Consider the following 21,006-nt stretch of genomic DNA (forward strand, 5'->3'; position numbering starts at 1 on the left):
TATTGAAACATGTCTATACACGTTAATGCTATCGTCGCAGACAAAAGGTTGTATTGTGATATCGGTGCAGATTTCCGAATTGGTCTTTCAACGTTACGGCAGCTATTCGTGCACAATTTTGATGATTAACCCTTTTTATACAATTGTCCTGTCGGACATTTTTAATAATTTTCGCAAATATCAGGGGTGGCCAACTTTTCTGTATATAAGAACTACTTTTTATCTTATAAGTGTGTCGCGATCGACTTGTAGGTCGATAGGCGTAATCTAAAGGGTGGAAGAAGGGTTGTGAAATGCATACTATGTTTATACACTGTGTATCAAAGTACGAGTATAAGGTGCATTCCAGCGAGGTATGGGTAGATACGTAAAATATATTATTTTCTAAATCAAGTTTTCGAGATATAGGCTCATGAAGAAAATAGTTTTTCAACTGCAATGTACTCGTATAAGTTGTACTAGTTGTTCGTAAATATGAAAAGTTGTTATAAAAATGCACAGTATGGCTGATAATTTGATTTCAATATTTCATTTTCGCGTTTTTTTTTGGGCCAGGAAAATTTATCTTGAAAGAATAACATGACTTTCTTTTTGCTAATCTATCAATAGCTCGCTGAGTACACCTCGTACTGAAATATAGATCTCCGGCTTATCTACCTACGTAGAAAACAACAACAATAATTATTTAAAGGGCCAAAAAACTCACATCCAGGGGAATTAAAAGAACATAGATAATTATTAATTCGAAGTAGCTACAGATAAAGACAGATATATAATTTACTTTGTTTGTCTTTTACAATCGCTTCAAAATCCACGGTATACGGAATTCCACCCCAGACATTGCGAGCGATCGACGATCGACAAAAACTGGCTTCGCGATCGACTTGTTGGCCACTCCTGGCATAAATAATAAATATTAAAGAACGATATATAAAAAGAGGGAATGGACGAAATTTGAAGAAACTAACATTTCCTTTAACCACAGTCAAAAAACAAGACAAAATATTAAATTGCACGTGAAGAAGGGACCGAAAAAAAGAGCACAAAAGGGCGCAGTCTGGTAGTGGATAATCCAGTTAGGGAGAGTTACGCGATAAGGAGCGACGATGCTGACATCTGGGCAATTAGTGTACTACAAGCACCAACATGTCGGCCAATCAACCTGTCCACCTGCAACCTCCTCCACGCGCCAATAACAACTTCTCTCACACGCACACATTAATCTTTATTCAAATTAAAGAGGATATTGGTTTTTTTTTTGTTTTTTTTTGAAGCTGTCCGTCAATCTTCCCACTAGATTCATTAACACTTTTATAACCTTCCCGTTTCCACCAACCGCCTTGTCAGCTTGTAATTACTTTTTAGACCAATAGAGTGCGGGCGGGCGCGTTCTATTTTTTATACTTTTTTTTTGTGCTAACGCTATAATCACTGCCTGGCCAACCGTTCAATTAAGGCTGACCAAATTTTCTACTTTTATTAAAACTAAGTTTAGAGAAAATATGAAGCTTAAATCGCATTTTCAGGTTAGACATTATGCCAATATTATAAAGGCTTATTAACTTCATTTGGGGCTACCAATACTCGTAGGGTTTTCCAAGCAGGTATGTACTAGTCTTGAGAGATGATTGTAGGCCTATTAACTGGCCACTGCAGGCTCAGAAAACACATGCATCGCAAGGGCCTGGCAGATGATAGCCACTGTAGGTTCTGTCAGTGGGAGGGGCTCGTGTGGCTAAGGATGTTACTTCTCGGGGAGGAAAAACCAAGGCCTGGTGAGCTTTACCCGGGGAGTCGCTCTCCAGCATTGAAAGTCTGATTAAAAGGACAGGTCTGGAGGGGTGAGCTTTAAAGTGAGGGGAGCCACAATAGATCCAAAGGAGTCGCAGTGGCATAGACCTTGAGGCCGCCCTAGTCTAGTCTAATCTAGTCTTTAGAGGGGGGGAAAACCGTAAAGCTGTCCGGGATTCTGACATTGCAACTCTTTCTTCCCGTTTTACCCGTTCCTGTCCAAGTACTTTGGGGTTCTTTAAGGTCCGTTCCTATCCATTCGTGCAAGCACAGGTTCGTTTTACAAGAGAAGTATGTCACCACCTCACAGAGGCTAAAGTGCTAAGAGATCTTCCCATGACAGAAGTGGCCACCCCAGGCAACTCCCTCGCTTGGCCCCAAAAGGGGCGGTTTGAGATTACGCCTAACTAGTGCGTGGGGCCAACAGCTGTTGACCAGATCATAGAGAAGGATAAAACTCTACGTTAGCTCTGGACAGCCGCACTTTCTAGCGAAAGACACTTTCATCATACCGATGGCAATGTGTACTCTAGCTCCCTCCTGCTCCTGACATTGGAACTGTGATCTTAACAACATCATAATCAAACACTCCTGGCTCCCACACTTCTTCCTTCTGTGTTGCAGCCGTCACGTGTACTTATAAAACTTCGCCAGATAACGGGGTGGCCCACTCTGCAGCAAGACTCTCTACCCGGAATAAGAGCTTTACAAGTCTGAACGAATGTATTCAGGAGGAGCTCTGCTATCAGAAGAGTAGCCCAAAAAGTCGAGTTCGCCTACATTCTCTTTGATATACTGACGCTATGACTGAAACAGATGGGGAGGAGGAGCTTGCCTTTGTTTCAGCAGTCAAACGCTTCTAGCAGCAGATTATTATTTCTTGGTGATGCTTGTAGCCTGCTGCAAAACTCTTACGAAAATATTTTCACAAAGGGTATACTTAAAGTTGGCTTGCTTACCTTTGAGATAAGCTCGTCGTGGTTGGCAAGATGCGCCCGACAATGGATACAGGAGTAAGTCCTGTGGCAGTCCGGTAGGTAGGCCTGGAACGTCTTCACCATTCTGCCCGCCCCTCCCCATCCAACCTAACCCCTCCCTGCAACAGAATAACATACTCATATTAGTGGATAATTATTTCTATCACAAATTTTATATATGTACCACTATGAAAACCAGTGGGTTCTCTTTGCTCATGTGCATGAATGTTCACACATCATAGTCTTTTCTTAAACTGCTGTACTTAGAAAAAAAAAACCTTCATTTCCAGTAAAAACAATTTCCTACTAATATGGAATAACGCTAAGTAAAAATGATATCGTCGCCAATGGCCCGGAGAAATATCCACCAGCCACAGTAATAACGACGCGCTTATCTGGCTTACCGCAGTGTAACATCCCAGCCTGTACCTGTTACTACTTGTGGCAAGTAAATTAAGGTCAGAGAGACGATCTATTCAGGTCAGAAGTACGTATTTACTAAGCGAGTAATTACTCACCGACTGTATAGTATATCTGAGAGTGAACTCTCTCCAACTCCCAAGGATCTTGCTACGACATTATCCAGTATCCTTCTTCCAACGCCCGCACCCACCTGAAAGAGATTACATTTCTCCTCCAAGTGTTAACACCGTCACATAAGTGGTGGTGTCAACTTGGTAAAGTTAGGTCGGACTTGTTAGATCTAATTAGGCCATGGCCTCAATGATATAAATCCCTCTGGAACATACGACCTTCTATCTACCTGATACTTCCTCAAGGTTCTATCACAAAGACTCTTCAAACTCCCCAATACCACAATGCCTATCCCAATACTATATGAGTTTTAAAACCTACTGTAAATTTCTCCCGGAAAACTGCCATAACAAGAAAACTTTCTCTAGGAAAAATGATAAATCTATCTATACGTCATACACCACCAAGTACATACTAGCAGCCAGTTTGGGTGCGGAAGTTAATAAACCACTCAACGAAGAGGTATTTCCTGTTTCAAGATCTACGAGTAATCCTCCAAACTCTAGCAAAACACATTTTTAACCCTCCTCACGGAAAAACCAAAGTCTAGGGCGCGGACCATTACAGAAAAATGGCCCTCCAAGAGGGGGGGATCTTCCTACCTACCGTTTTTCCTAAGAAGTACGTACTCTTCTTCATCGAAACTTTCTGGTGAAAAAAAAGTTTAAAAATAAAAATTATGGACCAAATATTGGTGGCATCAAGTTAAAATCAAATCTTACGAGAGCCACCATCCAGGGAAATTGCTAACTTTTGAAACAAAAAACTTCGATTCAATAATGTGTTAGTTACGGCTGACTGATTTTCTTGGTGCATTTTCCGGATTTAACGAAAAAAAAATCATTGAAATTTCCATTTTACCCACCTACAGGCACACACAAAAGACAACTTGGTTTCCTAATAAATTGGATGAACTTCCGGTGGAATTTTAAAAACAAAGATCTGCATAATTTTAATAACTTAAATTTAAAAAAATAAATAAACTTGAGATAAAAATTGAATGATTCAGTTTCTTAAGTGCTTTTCAAGTTAACTGTAAACATGCAACAAATTTGCATAATAATGCATCATACTTTCAAAATCTCCCGTACTAATGCATTGGCTCATTCCGGATTTTTCTGTAATTTGCAGCAAACTGTGGAAGACTTCTTTTTTTTTGGGGGGGGCGATTCCGATTTGCTGTGGTCGTTAATTCTCCAAAGGAATTGTATTTCCCCAAGTCGATGTAATCGGACGCCTGGACCATCCAGTGGAAGGAAATACCCCCCTACCCAAAGACCGAACCGCACTCAACACCCCTCAATGTATAATACAGTCCTGGGACCCGTACACCGGCCCGCCTAATCTAGTTATATACCCCTTTATAATGGCAATTCTCAAGACTAAGGTACCTCGACGGCCAGACAATAAACTCTCACCATTTAAACGGAATGTTCATTTCACAATTGATTTATCTATCGATATATCATCTATTTTTATCTATCCTCTTATGAAGAAGAATCATCGATCCTCTTTTGACGTTTATCGCAATTCTATCTTTACTTTCACTGGCTTTACTTTCAAAGCAGCTATTTCCAGTGATGACTAGATAAAGGAATTTGACGATCGCAAATACTTTTCTAATCAGCTGATCAAATTCAGATAAGTTTATATTTTTGTTTGAACCTTTAAGAGTTGGAGATTATTACGTAATGTTGGTAATTCCGTTGATAGTTAAATTTGACTGGAGCATGATGGCGTTCAGACAGCTTGCAAAGCTTAATCCCATTTCCTGTTTCTCTGGTCCAGATTTACACAATAAGCTTCCGGTAAAATTCTGCGGTCTTCTGACGTCCTCAAAAATAAGACTTTCAGGGACGTTATGAAATGTGTCCCAGAAGTATGATGGCTACTGGAGTATGGAGAGACCGGATTGGTAAAGTTATCTAGTACACAGTGGCAACTGCTGGAGCGAGATTTCCGCTCCATTTACCTAACTCTGCACTAGTTTCGCCGCTTCCTGCATTGTGGTTCTATTTCCCAGACACACGAGGATGCTTCTGAAATTTGCCTACAGGCCTTACCTCCATAGCTTGTAATATCCAGTTTCATCAAGGAGTTTCTACTGTTTTCAAGTATATACATATGGGGGGGACCCTTACTCCTTGGGAGTTCCATCCTGGGTCAGTATCCCAAAAAAGGGATATTGAATGCAGCAAAACAAAATAGAAACCAGAGAGAAGCTTTCTGTCCTTTGAAAACCATTAACCATTTCACTTTAAGAAATTTTAAATGATGTGAAACATACTTTATATAAAAATCAATGACATCAACTCATCAATGACATCACACTAACACAGAGTTCGTCAATGCCAAGGAGATTAGCATCTAGGTCAGTGGCATAATAAAGGGAACCCTAATGAACGCTTTTAAGAAGGATATTTGGTCCCGTAAAAGTAAATAATATTTGGAAGATCAGAACTCACAATGAGCTTCGTAACATATATGGCGAACCAGATCTGGGTCTGTTTCATTAAAGCCACCAGATTAAGATGGTTAGGGCACGTAGAAAGGGATGCCCGAAAGAAGAATTCCAAAAAAAAAATTGTTATATGGAAATCCAGGAGGCAGAAGAAGAAAACGAGGACGTCCTCGCTTAAGATGGCTGGACGATGTCGAAACCGACATCAGGTTAGGCTGGGAGTCAGAAGATGGAGACTCCGTGCTTTGGATAGGGACGAGTGGAATGCTGTACTGAAGGAGGCCAAGGTCCTTACAGGACCGTAGTGTCCTATAGTAAGTAAGTAAGTAATGAACGCTTCAATATGTACTTTTACGGTGACATTTGCAGATTTTCACCGTCTTACAAGGTTTCGAAGCTGCACTTTGTTTTCTTAGTGCTAAAGGTGTGAAAGCGGCTGAAATTCATCTGTGTGAGATCAGAGCAGTTCATGGTAAAAACATGAGCAGTGGAAGAGGAGCAGAGCTTTTAAAGATGGCCGCACGAATGTTCACGATGTTGAACGAATTGGTTGGCGAGCTTTTATTTCAAAACGGTACTTACTTAAAAAAAATCAAGCCTCGTGCATTTACAAATGGTGGTATTAAATTAATTTTTCGGTACATTTAGATTTAGTCACATTGTAATTGCAATCAGCTGTAAAAAAGTTCATAATTTGTGTATAAGTTATAGCTGTAAAATCTAAATTAATGATCAAAGTACCAGTGAATTCTTTGACGTTACTTACTTCCACTCTTGCCAACTTAATCGCATTTTCTAGAATTTCTTTTCTTTTTTTTTTTTACGACTCTGGGCACCATTTCGAAACTTTCAACAAAAATGCAAACACTTCCTTGTAACTTTAAAGTAGAAATTCCTTCGTTAAATAAAAACATTTTCAACTTCCGCCCTTTTACACCAGTCATCATGAATTCACCAAAAAACAAAATTCACCCAATGCCAACTTTGAAGATGAACGAAAAATCCTACCTATTCTAATATAGTATAAGTATAGTTTTGAACCAGTGCCAGCTGGATTGGAATATTATTTTTTATTCTTGTACACAGATAGATAAACATATCTTCATTTTTTTTTGCAAACAGGAAATAGTTTACATTTTTGTTTTTTTTTAGGTCAGTTTGAAAGAATAAGAAGACATCGTTATGTGGTGCCGATTGCCCGGAAGGATGAGAAGAATTTGTACTCGAGATCCTCTCGTTCAAGGCCACCAATCTCAACCCCAATTACACAGCTGGTGACGAACTTCCGAGGGGCCAACGTCCTCCAGCTGCTGACTATTTCCGTCAATCATGGACTACTCTTTCTCAATCACACATTGACTACAGCATTGAACACCTACCTACTATACTCGAGTACAAGAACGTAAAGGGAGATTTCCGCTAGCGTATCTCGGAATGTCAGCTCCCCTGAACAGTATACATTCATAATGTGGAAGGATCGTACTTTACTTTAAGGGATATCCTACTCCTCTCCTTTTAGAATGAATCTTTCGTCAAATTTCTCTGGATGAGAGCAATCATTCTCGCCGAAACTTTGGGAAATCTTTTTTGAAGACGTACATCCGGAATTTAACTAAAGCGAAGTAATCCTATAAGATCTGAACAGAAGAGCAGAGATAAAGTGGGTACGGCGCCAACAGTTTATTAAAATTCCTCAAGTAAATTGTGCCGGAAGACGTAGTAGAGATGGAAATAGACATCTATAGGAAGGCCAGAGTGCTCTGTGAATGGTGTTTCGTACTAAAAGAAGTTGTGGCGCGCTACGGCTGAAGGACAATGCTGCTGCAGTTTTGTGAGCCGAGTTTGTGTGCAGCAAGTTTGCAATATTGAACACAGGCAGTGGTGGCTCCATAGTTGTGGAGCACGCCACTAGAGCAGGAAGTGCAATTATACAGAGACGGGAGGAGTTAAGGCGGTATATAAATAGACCAGATGAGCCAGTGCCAGTTAGTACGGTACAATACGAACACATACACACAGGGACACCCTGACCGTTCGCTAGTTGCAAAGGTCAACCCAGTAATTACAACTGATCTGCGCGCACAACAACACTCCATCGGCAGGCAAATCGATTGCATTCTTCCACGATAATTCAACTGTTTATTCAATTGGAGCGATTTTATCGATTACACTCCCGTAATTCATGAGCACAAATCGATTGTTATAGTTACCGATTTTTTTTTTTTCAATAATTATCGATCACAATTATTTTCTCCGTGTCCTTAACACCGGTGACAATAAAGATCTCTTTTGCATCCCAGACTACAGTGATCTGCCCTCATCAGCCGATTAAGTCCATCTTTCCATTTCTTGGTGTATACACCGACTTCCGCCTAGACATGAACTTGCCACACTGTCGCCGTAACATCTTCTTGGCTTTCCGGATGCTCTCCTGTAAATACTAGGTTATCGTGGCACCAAGAAATGTAAATTGAAGTTTCAACTGCTCTTCACAAGGTCATATTTTACCTTCTATCTTGCAACACAGTAATTTACAAAAGTATTAGGTACTTTTTAAGTATTAACGCGAAAAGAAAAAAAATTGTCTGAAATAGTGAGCTGTGATGGAAGGAGATGCCCCGCAGTCGCTCTACGACTGAACATCCGTGAGGGGTCGGTGATCGGAGAAGGCGACCACGAGAGTTCGCTGACCTGACGAGGCCAATAAGTCTTAAAATTAGAAGAGAAAAAGCTGTGGACATTGGACTAGACGCTAGCAGGACTCTAATAACATTCGAGTCGATTCGGCTAATCGATTTTTGTGTTCCCTGTGAATACATACACACACACACACAAACACAGAGGAGATTACTGACACAGACAGATTGACAGTGTGACTGACCTCCTCCTCCTCCTCCTACCACCTGCCCTTCCATCATCCCTCTCTCCCCATTATAACTACGCCACTGCCTTCTATTTATTTTACTTGATACGTATTACGTCAGCTGATCTCATATCTCTTTACATTTATTACAGAGTTCGTTAATGGTATTGTTACAAAGAGAAATATTTCAGGACGAGAAACTTTCACAGAGAGGATCTCAAGTCCCTTCGTTTCTGGGTCTCCTGAGGTCGAGAAAATCAAGAATGCGCAACACTAACACACCATTTCCAGTTTACTTCCGCATTTGGCGGAAGGTGCCCTTGTAGTTTTGTATCAATGGGGCATTCATAGGGCGCATTCTTCTAGTTCCTGTCCCTTTGAAGATTAATCTTCACTTGAACACTCACACGACCTTGCCTAATTAGGGCTCTCAACATTCTAACTCAAATTTTACTTCAAACACCGTTGAAGTCAAACCTTAAAGGGAAAACTGCTTCAAAACGGATTTTTCGAGTAAAGGTTATACAGGGTGACCAGAGTTATATGCTCCACCCACTTTTTTTTTTAACGGCGGGAAATTTCGATAAAATAAAAAACACGTATTTAATCATTTTTAGTCTAGTTTATTTTTAGTGATTCATCTATTTTTTGAAACCCCTGTATCTCGAGATACAGCATCCAACTTTTGTTTTTCAAATGGAACGTTATATTTTTTGTCGCATATTTTTATAGTATTTGAGCTCCTAAAAAAAACAAAAAAAATTTTTTTTGAAATCGGTTAGGTTTTTCAAAAGTTATGGGTATTTAAAATATGAAAAAAAAAATTCAGTTTATTGACAAAATCTCGTAATTTTTCTTAAAGAATCTGTTCAAACTGGGCACAATCAACGGATAGGCAAGCCCAAACTCTGGACTCCCACGCTTTGCTTGTAGCAGCAGTTATGGTGGCGTAGTCAAGATCTAGGCAGGTTAGAGTTATTCGACGTTCACGTTGTTTATTCAACAAACGTTTGGTGTGGAGTTTTAGGAAATCAACTAATCGGCCCATACTTCTACAGAGAGAACTTAACTGGTGAAAGGTATCCAACTTTTTTTTAAGAGACATTTTGCCAGTTCTGCTTGAAGATGTTCCTCTACAACGTCGGCTAGATATGTATTTTCAACAAGATGGTTGCCCGACGAGAGTGGTTCGAGGTTACCTGGACAGAAATTTCCATTAAAAGTGCGTAAGGACTCATTGTCCCATCCAATGGCCACCTTGATCTCCAGACTTAACCCAAATGGACTATTTTTTGTGGGGATACCTAAAAAATAAAGTGTAAAGTATCCTCAATCCTGTGGCTGAAACGTCGAATAACTCTATCCTCCTAGATCTTGACTTCGCCACCATAAGTACTGCTAAAAACAAAGCGTGGGAGTCCAGAGTTTTGGCTTCCCTATCCGTTGTTTGTGCCCAGTTTGAACAGATTCTTTAAGAAAAATAACGTAATTTTGACAGTAAAGTGAAATTTGTTTTTCATATTTTAAATTACCATAACTTTTGAAAAACCTAACCGATTTCCAAAATTTTTTTTTGTTTTTTTTAGGAGCTCAAATACTACAAAAATATGCAACAAAAAATATAACGTTCCATTTAAAAAACAAAAGTTGGATGCTGAATCTCGAGATACAGGGGTTTAAAAAAATGGGTCAATCACTGAAAATAAACTAGACTAAAAATGATTAAATACGCGTTTTTTATTTTTTCGAAATTTCCCGCCGTTAAAAAAAAAAGTGGGTGGAGCATATAACTCTGGTCACCCTGTATAATCGATGTAGAGAAAAGCATAAGAGCGAATTCCGGGAAAATGGACAATACGCTGAAGAGGTACTTCCGGTGGTGGAATTGGCTTTAAAATCGCCTTTAGCAATACTCTTACCCCTCTTGAAGAGTTCCCAAGGGATGATCATGGGGAAATCTGCCCCCCCTAATTAACTGGGTCTTTCTATTGGACTCAATTTACGTCATCATAGTTTTCTCTAGACATAGAAAATTATTATTAAATTAAATACGACCCCAGGCACCAATAGAATCTATATTCCCTACGCAAGTCAGAGACTTATATGCTAAATCGGCCGTGGACTTCCATGTTTAGAGACCACAAGTATCTTGCGTAACCAGCTGTTTACCCACGCAATAGAAACGCGTACTGCCGATAGGGTAACTGTGACGTATTTAGTGCGCCCGTGTAATTACTGGCAGAACCTTTTTACACACAATAAATTGCTCACCATCGACCTTCAACACTAATTGCATTCTGATTGGATCGACACGCTCATGTTGGAACGATCCTCATGTTTTCAAATTTCACTGATTCAACAACAACAGCAACAACAACACTATTTTGCCCCAACTGGTCAAATGTTTTGGAAATTTTTGGGGGAAAAAATTGCAAAAATGTTGACGATGATACAATCGATTTAATTTCCTACATCATTCTAAATGTTTAGGGATTCGTTGCGAGAAAGAAAAATTAGGTACTTTCACTTAGTATGATTTGCCAGATTTTTAAAACATGGCATTTTTACTAATGACAGGGTTCCTAATATTAGGTATCGATGAAGCGATTACAGGCATGGACACCAACAATTACCAATCACAGGTGAAGAAATAATGAACACGACAATTGGTATTTAGACATCAAGCCCCGCCTCAGGCGATTACCTTAGCAGAGAAGGACATAAACCACACATAAAGCCTTGGACACGGCAGCCATATTGAATTCCAAATATAATTATTACTATAGGAAACTGTGTAGATTTTTTGGTTGGAGCAGTCAAGACTAGTGTCACTCCAGGGTGAAACTTATCCATCAAATGCCTGCCTTTAACCGGAAATGCCAAGTAGGCACATCAAGTACCGGATGTACCACCTCACTGAAACTGAATTTTAGCGCGTATAATTTGCGATTTTATTAAAGATTTACCATTTGCTGCTTCTGATTGGTCAACCAGAGAAGGGAAAACTAGATAAAGACCCTATTCACCCACCTTCATCTAACGTCCGTCCAATAACGGACGTTTTCCAGTAAAACTACTAAGACCAGAGAAAAATTAACGATGACCAGTTAGGAATTCTAATGCGAAAAAGGAAAGTGGTGTTATAGGAGGCAGTCTTGCGGATAATTGCCAGATGACAGGTTGGGAAAATTGGATTGACCAATTGGACTGGGGAGAAAACCCAATTGGAAGTATTATCCTGGTTTCACATTCACCTGTACTATCGGGTTAGTGGCGGATCTAGAATTTGTCTACACCAGGACCACCTTACTCTCAAGAAACCTGAATGTAAGACTTTATGACGTCACAAAGCTGCCCTGGTTTATGGTCTTTCATTATCTTCTCTAATTCATGTGGTTGAGTGCATGAAAGCTCAGGAGAATCCCGGACACTTCGCGCCTTGTTCACCCGAAAATCTCACCGGGTATCCACTGATCCCATAGTGAGAAGTAAATTTAGAAGAAACGCTGTAGGCTTTCCAAGTTCTTCAGCAAGGGCTACCGGGTTTTTATTTTCTATCAAAGAGTGCAAATCTTAGCCTATTTCTGGTCATTGTAAAAGCCATCGGATTTAACACAGAGGCGACGTCCATTCTCCTGAGAGGATTGTCTTCTACAAGAACAGGTCCTACTAAAGTGACAATCTCGCGAGTATTTCGCACCTGGTTGGCAATTACTGCATTAGGTCCTAGTAGGTAGCATTCTAAATGCAAACTGGTCTTGAAACAGTGTTGCCAGTCTTCATGACAATACAAAATTTCCCCATATAGATACACTGAATGTTTACATGTTATCCATTACAGGATGTTAAATAAAAAAATTAAAAACTTTAAAATTAGAATCACAAGGCTATTTAGAGAGAAATGTTACTGAGCGAGTCGGCACGAAGTGCGCAGTTTTGGTCTGACAGCGCAGGTAAATCTGAAGACAAGATCTCCTTCTTACTCACAAACATGATCGCCGCCGGAAAGAGCACTCTTGTGTAGAGAATTACCTCCTCATAAATATATTCAGTACTGGCCCGTCTTTGGCCGTGCTTACAGAGTGAGCGTGTAATGCACGCCTAGTGAATTCTAAACAGCTAACTGTATTACCAATGCCATCGTAATACCAGTGAATCCATCTCAGCTCACCCAATACATACTTCCCAAATAGTACGATAATTTTACTACATTCATGTACGTACTTTGGACAATTGTCCAGATTCTGTATCTCTTCAGGCTGCAGCACATTCTACACACTTCTAACTGTTTACTGGAACTTCATATAAAGTATTTGATATTGCAACATGTTTGAACAAGTTGACAGGATTCAGGAAACCAGAATTTTGTCCAGGTGAGTTATAGTGGCTGGTGGCGCTCAGCGGAAGCCGAACTACCTCCTACTACTGTGATCGTGTCAAAGACAAAAAAAAAGGGTATGAACTTCCGCGTTTCATCATCCATCCAAAGAAAAGCCCTTCAATTAAGAAACTTAAAAAGGAAAATGGTGGTTGATTGATTTGGTCCAAAAGTGATCACAATAAGCGCTCTTATCCAGGACTGTAAGAAAAAGTAAAAATCTTGATGGAACACTCCAGACGACTTGCTATTATTCTTTGAAGAGGGTACAACTCCAAAATAGGGCAAAGCCTGGAGAAAGGTTTTGCGAGTATAATATGTTCCCTTTGGTGGAGGGATATTAATGTTGTATGAAAGTGGGTTGATGATGTCAGTGAGTTTATTTGGAAGTCATCCCTACACTTTTAAGCCTACCCAGCAAAATTAACACGCAACAGGAACTGCTTGTAATTGTATTTACAAAAAAAAAAAAAAAAATGGGGTGTTCAGGACTTGCGACTCGCTCAATAATGGGCCTAGTCTTCTAACTTTGCACCAAGATTTTAAAGAAGAACAAGAGCCAGAGTATTACCTCATTAAAACCTCATTAAGGTTTTGAACTTAACGAAGAGACCTTTGCAAGGCACACAGCTGTTGTAATGGAGTTGTGACCGACATACTGGCGCGGATCGCCAGTAGCAGCACGTGCTCCTTCTCTCGGGCGCTCAAATCTTATCAGCTGCACGTGTGTTATGCCGTTGGGTTACCAGGTAAACCTTCACCTTTTTGTTCATGTGGCATCCAACACATGAAATCATTCTTCCTCTCCGTATCACTTATTTCCTCCCCTGTGGGACACCCCTAACCAAGTGCCCTACACACTCCTTGACGGCTAACAAAGGAAATGTCAAAAATTATTTACTTTCCCTTCCAACTTTGTACCGATCACTGTATAACTCTTCCTTCCCCTAGAGAACACTGTCCGAATACGCATGGATTTCACTGAAATCACCCTTTCTCAAGAAATTCCCAAATTTTTTTGTTTTTAGAAGTTACATATTTCAAATCCAATTTAAATACCTCAATGAAAGCTCAAGAGAATCCCGGATATTTCTACCCCAAAATCTCACCGGGTATCCACTGATTCTATAGTGAGAAGTAAATTTAGAAGAAACGCTTTCCCTCTGTACCATGTTCTTCAGCAAGGGCTAACGGGTTTTCATTTTCTATCAAGAGTGCAAATCTTAGCCTATTTCTTAGGAATTAGGCAAAATAATGTTGGCAAGGCTGTGTGTCATTTCAAAAAGTATTTCTCGGTAAGTTTTACCCAGTAATCCAGTTCCTCTTTGGATTCTGGAAGGTGCTTTTTAGACAAAGTATTCAATACTAGCGGCGTTCACTGCCTCTATCGACTTTCTAAAGATTTTACTTTATGAGAGAGCCAAAGTGGCAGTCCAGTAGAGCACAGGTCTGGGCCATTTCTGAGGAAGAAGTTCAACAACCAGCTGATTTCTTTTGAGCCAATGTGACGCAGAAGCCTTGCGTTGTCATGCTGCAGAGGGATTCTTTACAGAGGCTACTTTTCCACCAGAACATTTTAGACTCGATTCAGTTGTGCTGAATCGATTTCATATGATTTTTTTTCGCCCATTTATTGACCGGAACCAACCAGAAATGGAACATCACGTTATTTATTTATTTTTTATTTTTAAACTGAAAATTTCTGCTCATGCAACCAAGTTATATTTCGCTGGTGCTGATATTAAGGGAAATAACTGTAATAATATGTAAATGAAGGACGATTTTCTCTCTCACCGAAGGAAAACGTGGCGGGGGGTGAGGGGAACGCACACAAAAGATAAAATTAAAATTCACTGGCTGTGGGGGAAGGGACAGCCAGCTAGATTATGAAATTATTTTGTCCCTTCTGTTAATCCCTTTTTTAAAAAGAAAGAGAACAGTGTTGCCAGTAGTGTGGTCAAGTGGGACTTTATTAAAACATAAAAATTGCCCTGCTCTTTTGGGCAACACTGCGCGCAACCATAAAATCGTGTGTTTGTGGGGCTTTGCGCTTCTCTCATTCGGAGATTTTTAATAACTCGCAGGACTTTTTTTTATTTCCTTTTGCGTTAATTCGACTATTGTTTTCAGGTGATTTTTTTTTTTAAATTTAATTTTGGGCCTTACCGGAACTGAAAGTACTGGTGTCTCCATTGTTATTTCGCGCTATGTGATTTACTGAACTCTGAACGAGGAAAATGGCTATCGCCTTCTACTCTAGTGGTTTTCACTTATTGCTGCCTGTACCATCAAAATTTCTTTTAACTAGTAATTTTCATTCCTGGCAGAATAAGTTGTTGATTACCTAGATCAGGGGTCCCCCAGACTACGGCCAGCGGGCCACATGAGCCCCCTGAGGCCATTTATCCGGCCCCCGCTCCGCACTTCCAAAAGAGGCACCTTTTTCATTGGTGGTCAGTGAGAGGAACATCGCATCCGCATCCTATGCTCCTGGAGAACTGGAGTACAGTACTACTTTTGGTGACGGCTCTGGAAGCAGTGTAAAATAACGGCCAGAAGTAGGAAGAAAAGGTAAAGCACTATAACTAAACCGGACATTGGACCATCTCATTAGCCAAAAAGCAGGTCCCATAATTCCCACAGAAATACTGGGCAGTTTGGTGATTTAAATTTACTTGTTCTTTATTTTAAATATTGTATTCGTTCCCGTTTTGTGTTTTTTTACTTTAAAATATGTGCAGTGTGCATAGAGATTAGTTCATAGAGAATAGTCCGACCCTCCAACGGTCTGAGGGACGGTGAACTGGCCCCAGGGCCGGATTTAGATGAAAAGAGGCCCTAGGCTATTCCACTTATGAGGCCCTTTCACCTCCCATTTTTAAGTTTGTAAATTACATTTTTATGTTTGTTTATTAGACATATGCGTTGAATTACTCCTTAGTTACGGTTCAGTGTTTTAGTGTACACTGTTTTTAGAATAGCGTAATTTTAATTTTGCTAACAATTTGAAAGTAGGCCCCTCTTGATCTTGAGGCCCTAGGCTGAAGCCTACTTAGCCTATAGGAAAATCCGGCCCTGACTGGCCCCCTGTGTAAAAAGTTTGGGGACCCCTGCTTTAAACGCTGCCAGTCAACACAAGCATGCTGTACTATTTAGTACGCCTAGTTAGGTAATAATGCCTTTCCGTTTTTACTAAGCCCACAGAACAGGGGCATCCCAATCAATAGGAGCTGAATAGGACTTACATTGGAGGGATTGGGTCGCACTTATTCGTGTAGCAAAAAACTCCTCAGTCATCCTCCATTTTCTGCGATCTAAAGTATGGGAAACTCCATTTTTCTTAACTTCAAGTGTCCTTGAAGGATCAAGGTTCCTGGAAAAAGTGGTTCCAATAAAGGGGGTGGAGGATCTACGTAGGGACAGGAAATAGGAAGAAGTATGGCCATTATCTTCATCCGGTTCAACATACCATTACGTCTTTATAAAATACCAAGATCATTGGATCCATTGTCGAGAAAGATTGGCCAAAAAATGTGACCCTTCCGGCCAGCCAACTGATTGGCTTCAAAATCTCTCAGCAGCCATGAAGTAACTTCCGCCCGATGTAAGGTCTGGGCCTCTGAAGGGCTTGGTGACGTGATCACCACAGCCGCACGCAACTCTGTGCTCTTTATAGGCGACCCTGTCCTATCCAGCTAACTACTATTTCTACCTTCCTATTTTAAAATTCTTGACTAGCCTTTTGACTACAAGCTGTGGCTGTGCACGCCACAACGATTTGCTATAAGTATCGAACCTCCCCTCCGCCTCTCTATCTCTCTTCCAGCCGACGATAATTACCTCGAGATTATGCAAACCAACAACAACGTTACGTGCCATAATTGTAGAGACTTAATGCCAGTAAATAGATATCATTAACAGTAATCAAAATGTGGAAATTTAGTTTAATCATTTATATAGTTCAAGGTGTGTTTTATTTATAAAGAAAAACGTTACGTCACACAAATTTTCCCAGCGAAGAAATTACGTATTTCTGTTTGGGTGGGGGGAGTAAGGGGTGAGCTTTTATACTCTTTCTGGCAGGAAAAGGATGTTTATACTCTCATTTTCTTGCAGCGATCTGCTGGCAATGTCGATCGCTGGGTTTTTTTCATTTTAAAGAAGCAGGCAAAATTGAATTTTACAGTTCACAAGGAAGACTGTTCAGTAGAGACCGTTTACGTAAATAAAATAAATAAATATTTATTACTATAAAAATATACAAAAAATAAATACAGAAGTATAAATGTATTATACATTTTAACCTTCTTAACTAAGTGAAGTAAGAGAAAAGTTAGGTGAGGAGGATTGGAATGCAGGGGAAAAAGGGGAGGAAAAACCTGCAGCTAAGACCATTTACGTAACTACTTTGTTAGAGACTCGGATGGCTCCAAGATAGAAGAAGTTGGAGCCAGATGTGCGGATCTTATCCGAAGATTGATCTATCTAGAGAAACAGAACGCAGTATTTTCACAGTTAGCAATTCTAGTTGCAATAAATTTGTACTTCTCAGATCAAAATAGACGTATAATCAATTTCACAGAGTAATAATTTGGATTCCCTTAGCTATGCCACGCATAGGGATTAGCTATGCGGTTTGCGTATTGGATTCCCACGCGGAGGTCCCGGGTTCGAATCCAGCTGCTGACCCTGAGTTTTTCTCTTCCTAGGAGCTTCTTACAGCTCACTGTCTCCGGTGATGGACAGTGTTGTCTGTAACGAGAGAACACTGTCCGAAGGCCGGCAGTGCATTTAAAAAAGCTCCGGGCGCCAATAACCTTAGATATTGACGCGCCTTAAAAAAAATAAATAAATAATAATAATTTAGATTTCCAGGCCACTTAACTGGCTGCTAAGACCTGCAAAGTAATTCTAGACCGGATGAAACTACCTGAGTTTTAAGAAAGCATGCGTACAAGATCAATATTTGAACTCAAAAAGCAATAGAATCGTAGATAGCTCTAAACATTTTATTTAGATACCAAGCTGGGGAGCTGACCGTGACGTAGCGGCTAAAATTAACCGGAAATAGCACTCTAAAAAAAGAAGAAGTTCTGTTCATATTTTTCCCGGAAATGGATCCCAACGATTTTCATTAAACAAACCTAAACTCGTTGCTTTCACCGGAAATCAATTACATGGGAAAACATTTGGATTAAGAAAAATTCTGGGAGATGGAAGGATGGCCCCCCTTAAGATACTATTTCCTGATTAGGGAAGATTACGTTCAGAGAGTCTGAAGGAAATTTTTTCTAAAATCGGAATGCTTCCTGCTGGGAAAGATGAGGTGTTGTCCTGTAAGTTACAATCATTTAGAATAGGAGTAAAAGCAAGTCGTATTACAAACCTGCTTCTGGAATTGTGAGAGGAGGACCTCTATAAACTTCTGTCTCCCACGATCGCAATATTTTCCACTAAACATGGTAAGAGTATATGTTTCAAGTACTTAAAATAAGAAAAATTGCACAGCCTTCTGTAAATGTTTTCTAAACATACAATAATAAATATTAATGTTTACAGACAGCAGTTGGCGACCTTGAAGTGTGTTCAAGGCCACAGTGTTGCCGATCACCTGCTAAATGGCGTTATATCAGCTGGCCGCTTCTTTTCACTAATGGTTCTAATTAGAAGTCCGACCAGTTCATGTATACTGATACAATATCAAAATACTCTTCATTTACGTCACTCGTAAAATATCAACATTCGGCTAGAACATAATAATAAAATCGATTGAACCAAGTTCCTGGTTGAGGCGATCTGTCAGCAGGGGATATTGGATTGTAATTGAATGGTGATGACGTAGACTGGAGGAACCTTGCTTTGTTTATATATTACACAAACCCTGACATAACCTTCTATGTACAACAGTTTTTCTATTAATTTCTTCACTTTGATGTTAACCCGGAAGTGTGGTGATCGTGCGTCATTGTTTTTGTTGCGTTTTCACGACAACTGCTTTTGGTCTCTTCCTCACTTGGGTTCGCTAGAAGCTTTTATAAAGGAAATTACGGGTCAGCATAACTCAAAAAAAAAGTATGCATTTATCATTTTTGAAACGCTAGAAGAATTCACAATGAACCCCTCACATCTAAATGAAGATTATTAGGCTTATCCAGAACTGACGCAACAAATTTTCTGAATGCACACGGGATAGTAAAAGTTCTACAGAAAAAATGACGTATTACTCCGACAACTTACGAAAATAGCCGAAAGAGCCTCTGTGCACTGGGACAGTAAAAGTACTACAGAAAAAAACGACTTATTTCGCCGAAAACTTACGAAGATAGCCGAAAGCCTCTATACACTGGACAGTAAAAGTACTACAGAAAAAATGACGTATTTCTCCGACAACTTACGAAAATAGCCGAAAGCCTAAGTAGCCTTCCGACCCTAGCAGTCATCACAACTTGAGTGCGTTAACTTCGCAAGAGTATGAAGATGCAAAAAGCAGCCTTCCGCTTATTCGCAGAGGAAGTAATTAAAAAAAAAAATTTTTGTATCAAAGCTCAAATTTGTAAGCTAAAAAAATTTCGAGCTTTAAAGAAATGCAATAAAAGAAAGTCATGTCAGAGAATGAAGTGGAAAGAAATGGCGGCTAGTGGAAGGGGGTAAATAATTTGGAATCTGGACAAGAATTCAGGCTGGCCACTGCATCCGTCACAAGAGTGCGCTACACTGATCGCTACAGAGAAATTCAAATGGCGGACATTAACCTACATGTTAAAGTAACAGCTGTGTATGACTGGAATGAGGTTAATAATAACGACAATCACGTTTACAATTCCTTCACACAGCCTGATAGATCTGATTGGAAGAGACCTAGATGAGCCAAAACCAATGCCATCTATATCTATTTTCTCCTAGCACAGCAAGTTTTATAACAATTCAATCTTAAAGAGTAAGAAAGAACTTGCTCACCATACGTTTATGGTTTAAGAGTCGTATTTCGAGGAGATGATTGGCTTTGTTTGCCAATCTTACATGACTACTCCTTAACAATCAAAGTAATACAATTTTACTGAAACTTGGTATTTTTACTATAAAAAATAGGGTACTTGACACTATAGTTAGATGGGTGGTTTATTGTGGTGACAACGACAGTTATAAGAATTTAGATTCTTAGAGTGGAACTAAATTCCCAAATTTCCCCAGATGCTCACCGGAAGTGCGTTGAATATTTCTATCAGTATTCTGAGATTTTCTCGAGTATGAATAAAATGAATGCTTGTTTTTCTCATGAAATCTTTATTTCTACGTCTTGTAGGGGGATGGGGAAAGATATGACGTTTTAAATAGAGGAAATCATCTCCAAGAGGGGGAGAAACCCGCTGCAGTCAGTGAAATGGGGCAACAGAAACGGCCAATTTCCGGTTCAGCTGCGTAGATGACGACAGCCACTCCCCCCCCCACACACACAAACAACAAATTTTTGATGCGGAACGGAACTTGATGGAAGAAATGATTAAATATCATGAAATAATATAATTATTATTACCAAGTGTATAAAATGTTTAAAACCACTAATGGTTCGCTCGAACTAAAAAAAACTCCGAGAAGGCTTTATGGTTTTTACATGAAGCCCTTCAACGCACCGTAATATTGATTGTATATTTTAATATGTTCATTCGTTTTCTTTATTATTATTATTTTTATACACGACTGCACCTGCACGACATCACCCACCCATACGTGCATGACACAACGTGCATGACACTGCATAAAATGGCACAGCAGCTGCAGCACTTATGCCATTTTTATGCACCAAACTAAGTTTTTTTGTACAAACAATCAATCGCTTGTGGCTCACCGCCTGTTACGAACATACCAGACATAGAATGTATTTTCTCGATAGAATATCGAACTAAACAAACGGTTGCATCACCACCACACATCGATCAATCACAACTACTCCTCAACAACATTCCTATAAATAGAAGCAGATCAATCTTACTTCAATATCAAT

At 39.7% G+C, this 21,006-nt stretch overlaps 1 protein-coding gene across 6 annotated transcripts in view; it reads right to left on the reverse strand.

The window, feature by feature from the left end:
- Ypel (Yippee-like) overlaps positions 1-21,006 on the reverse strand; it is a 96,063-nt gene that overhangs the window by 19,370 nt on the left and 55,687 nt on the right. For all 6 annotated transcript variants that reach the window (XR_012461650.1, XM_074139423.1, XM_074139420.1 and 3 more), the window contains exon 4: positions 2,751-2,887. Coding sequence is in view for 5 of the 6 variants with exons in the window: in XM_074139423.1 (XP_073995524.1) it covers positions 2,751-2,852 (102 nt within the window). In the remaining variant the exon portion in view is untranslated. The remainder of the gene's footprint in view (positions 1-2,750; positions 2,888-21,006) is intronic.

The sequence above is a fragment of the Rhodnius prolixus genome, unplaced genomic scaffold (assembly GCF_049639745.1).
Source record: "Rhodnius prolixus isolate KJV_2025 unplaced genomic scaffold, Rpr scaffold_23, whole genome shotgun sequence".
NCBI classification, from domain to species: Eukaryota; Metazoa; Arthropoda; class Insecta; order Hemiptera; family Reduviidae; genus Rhodnius; species Rhodnius prolixus.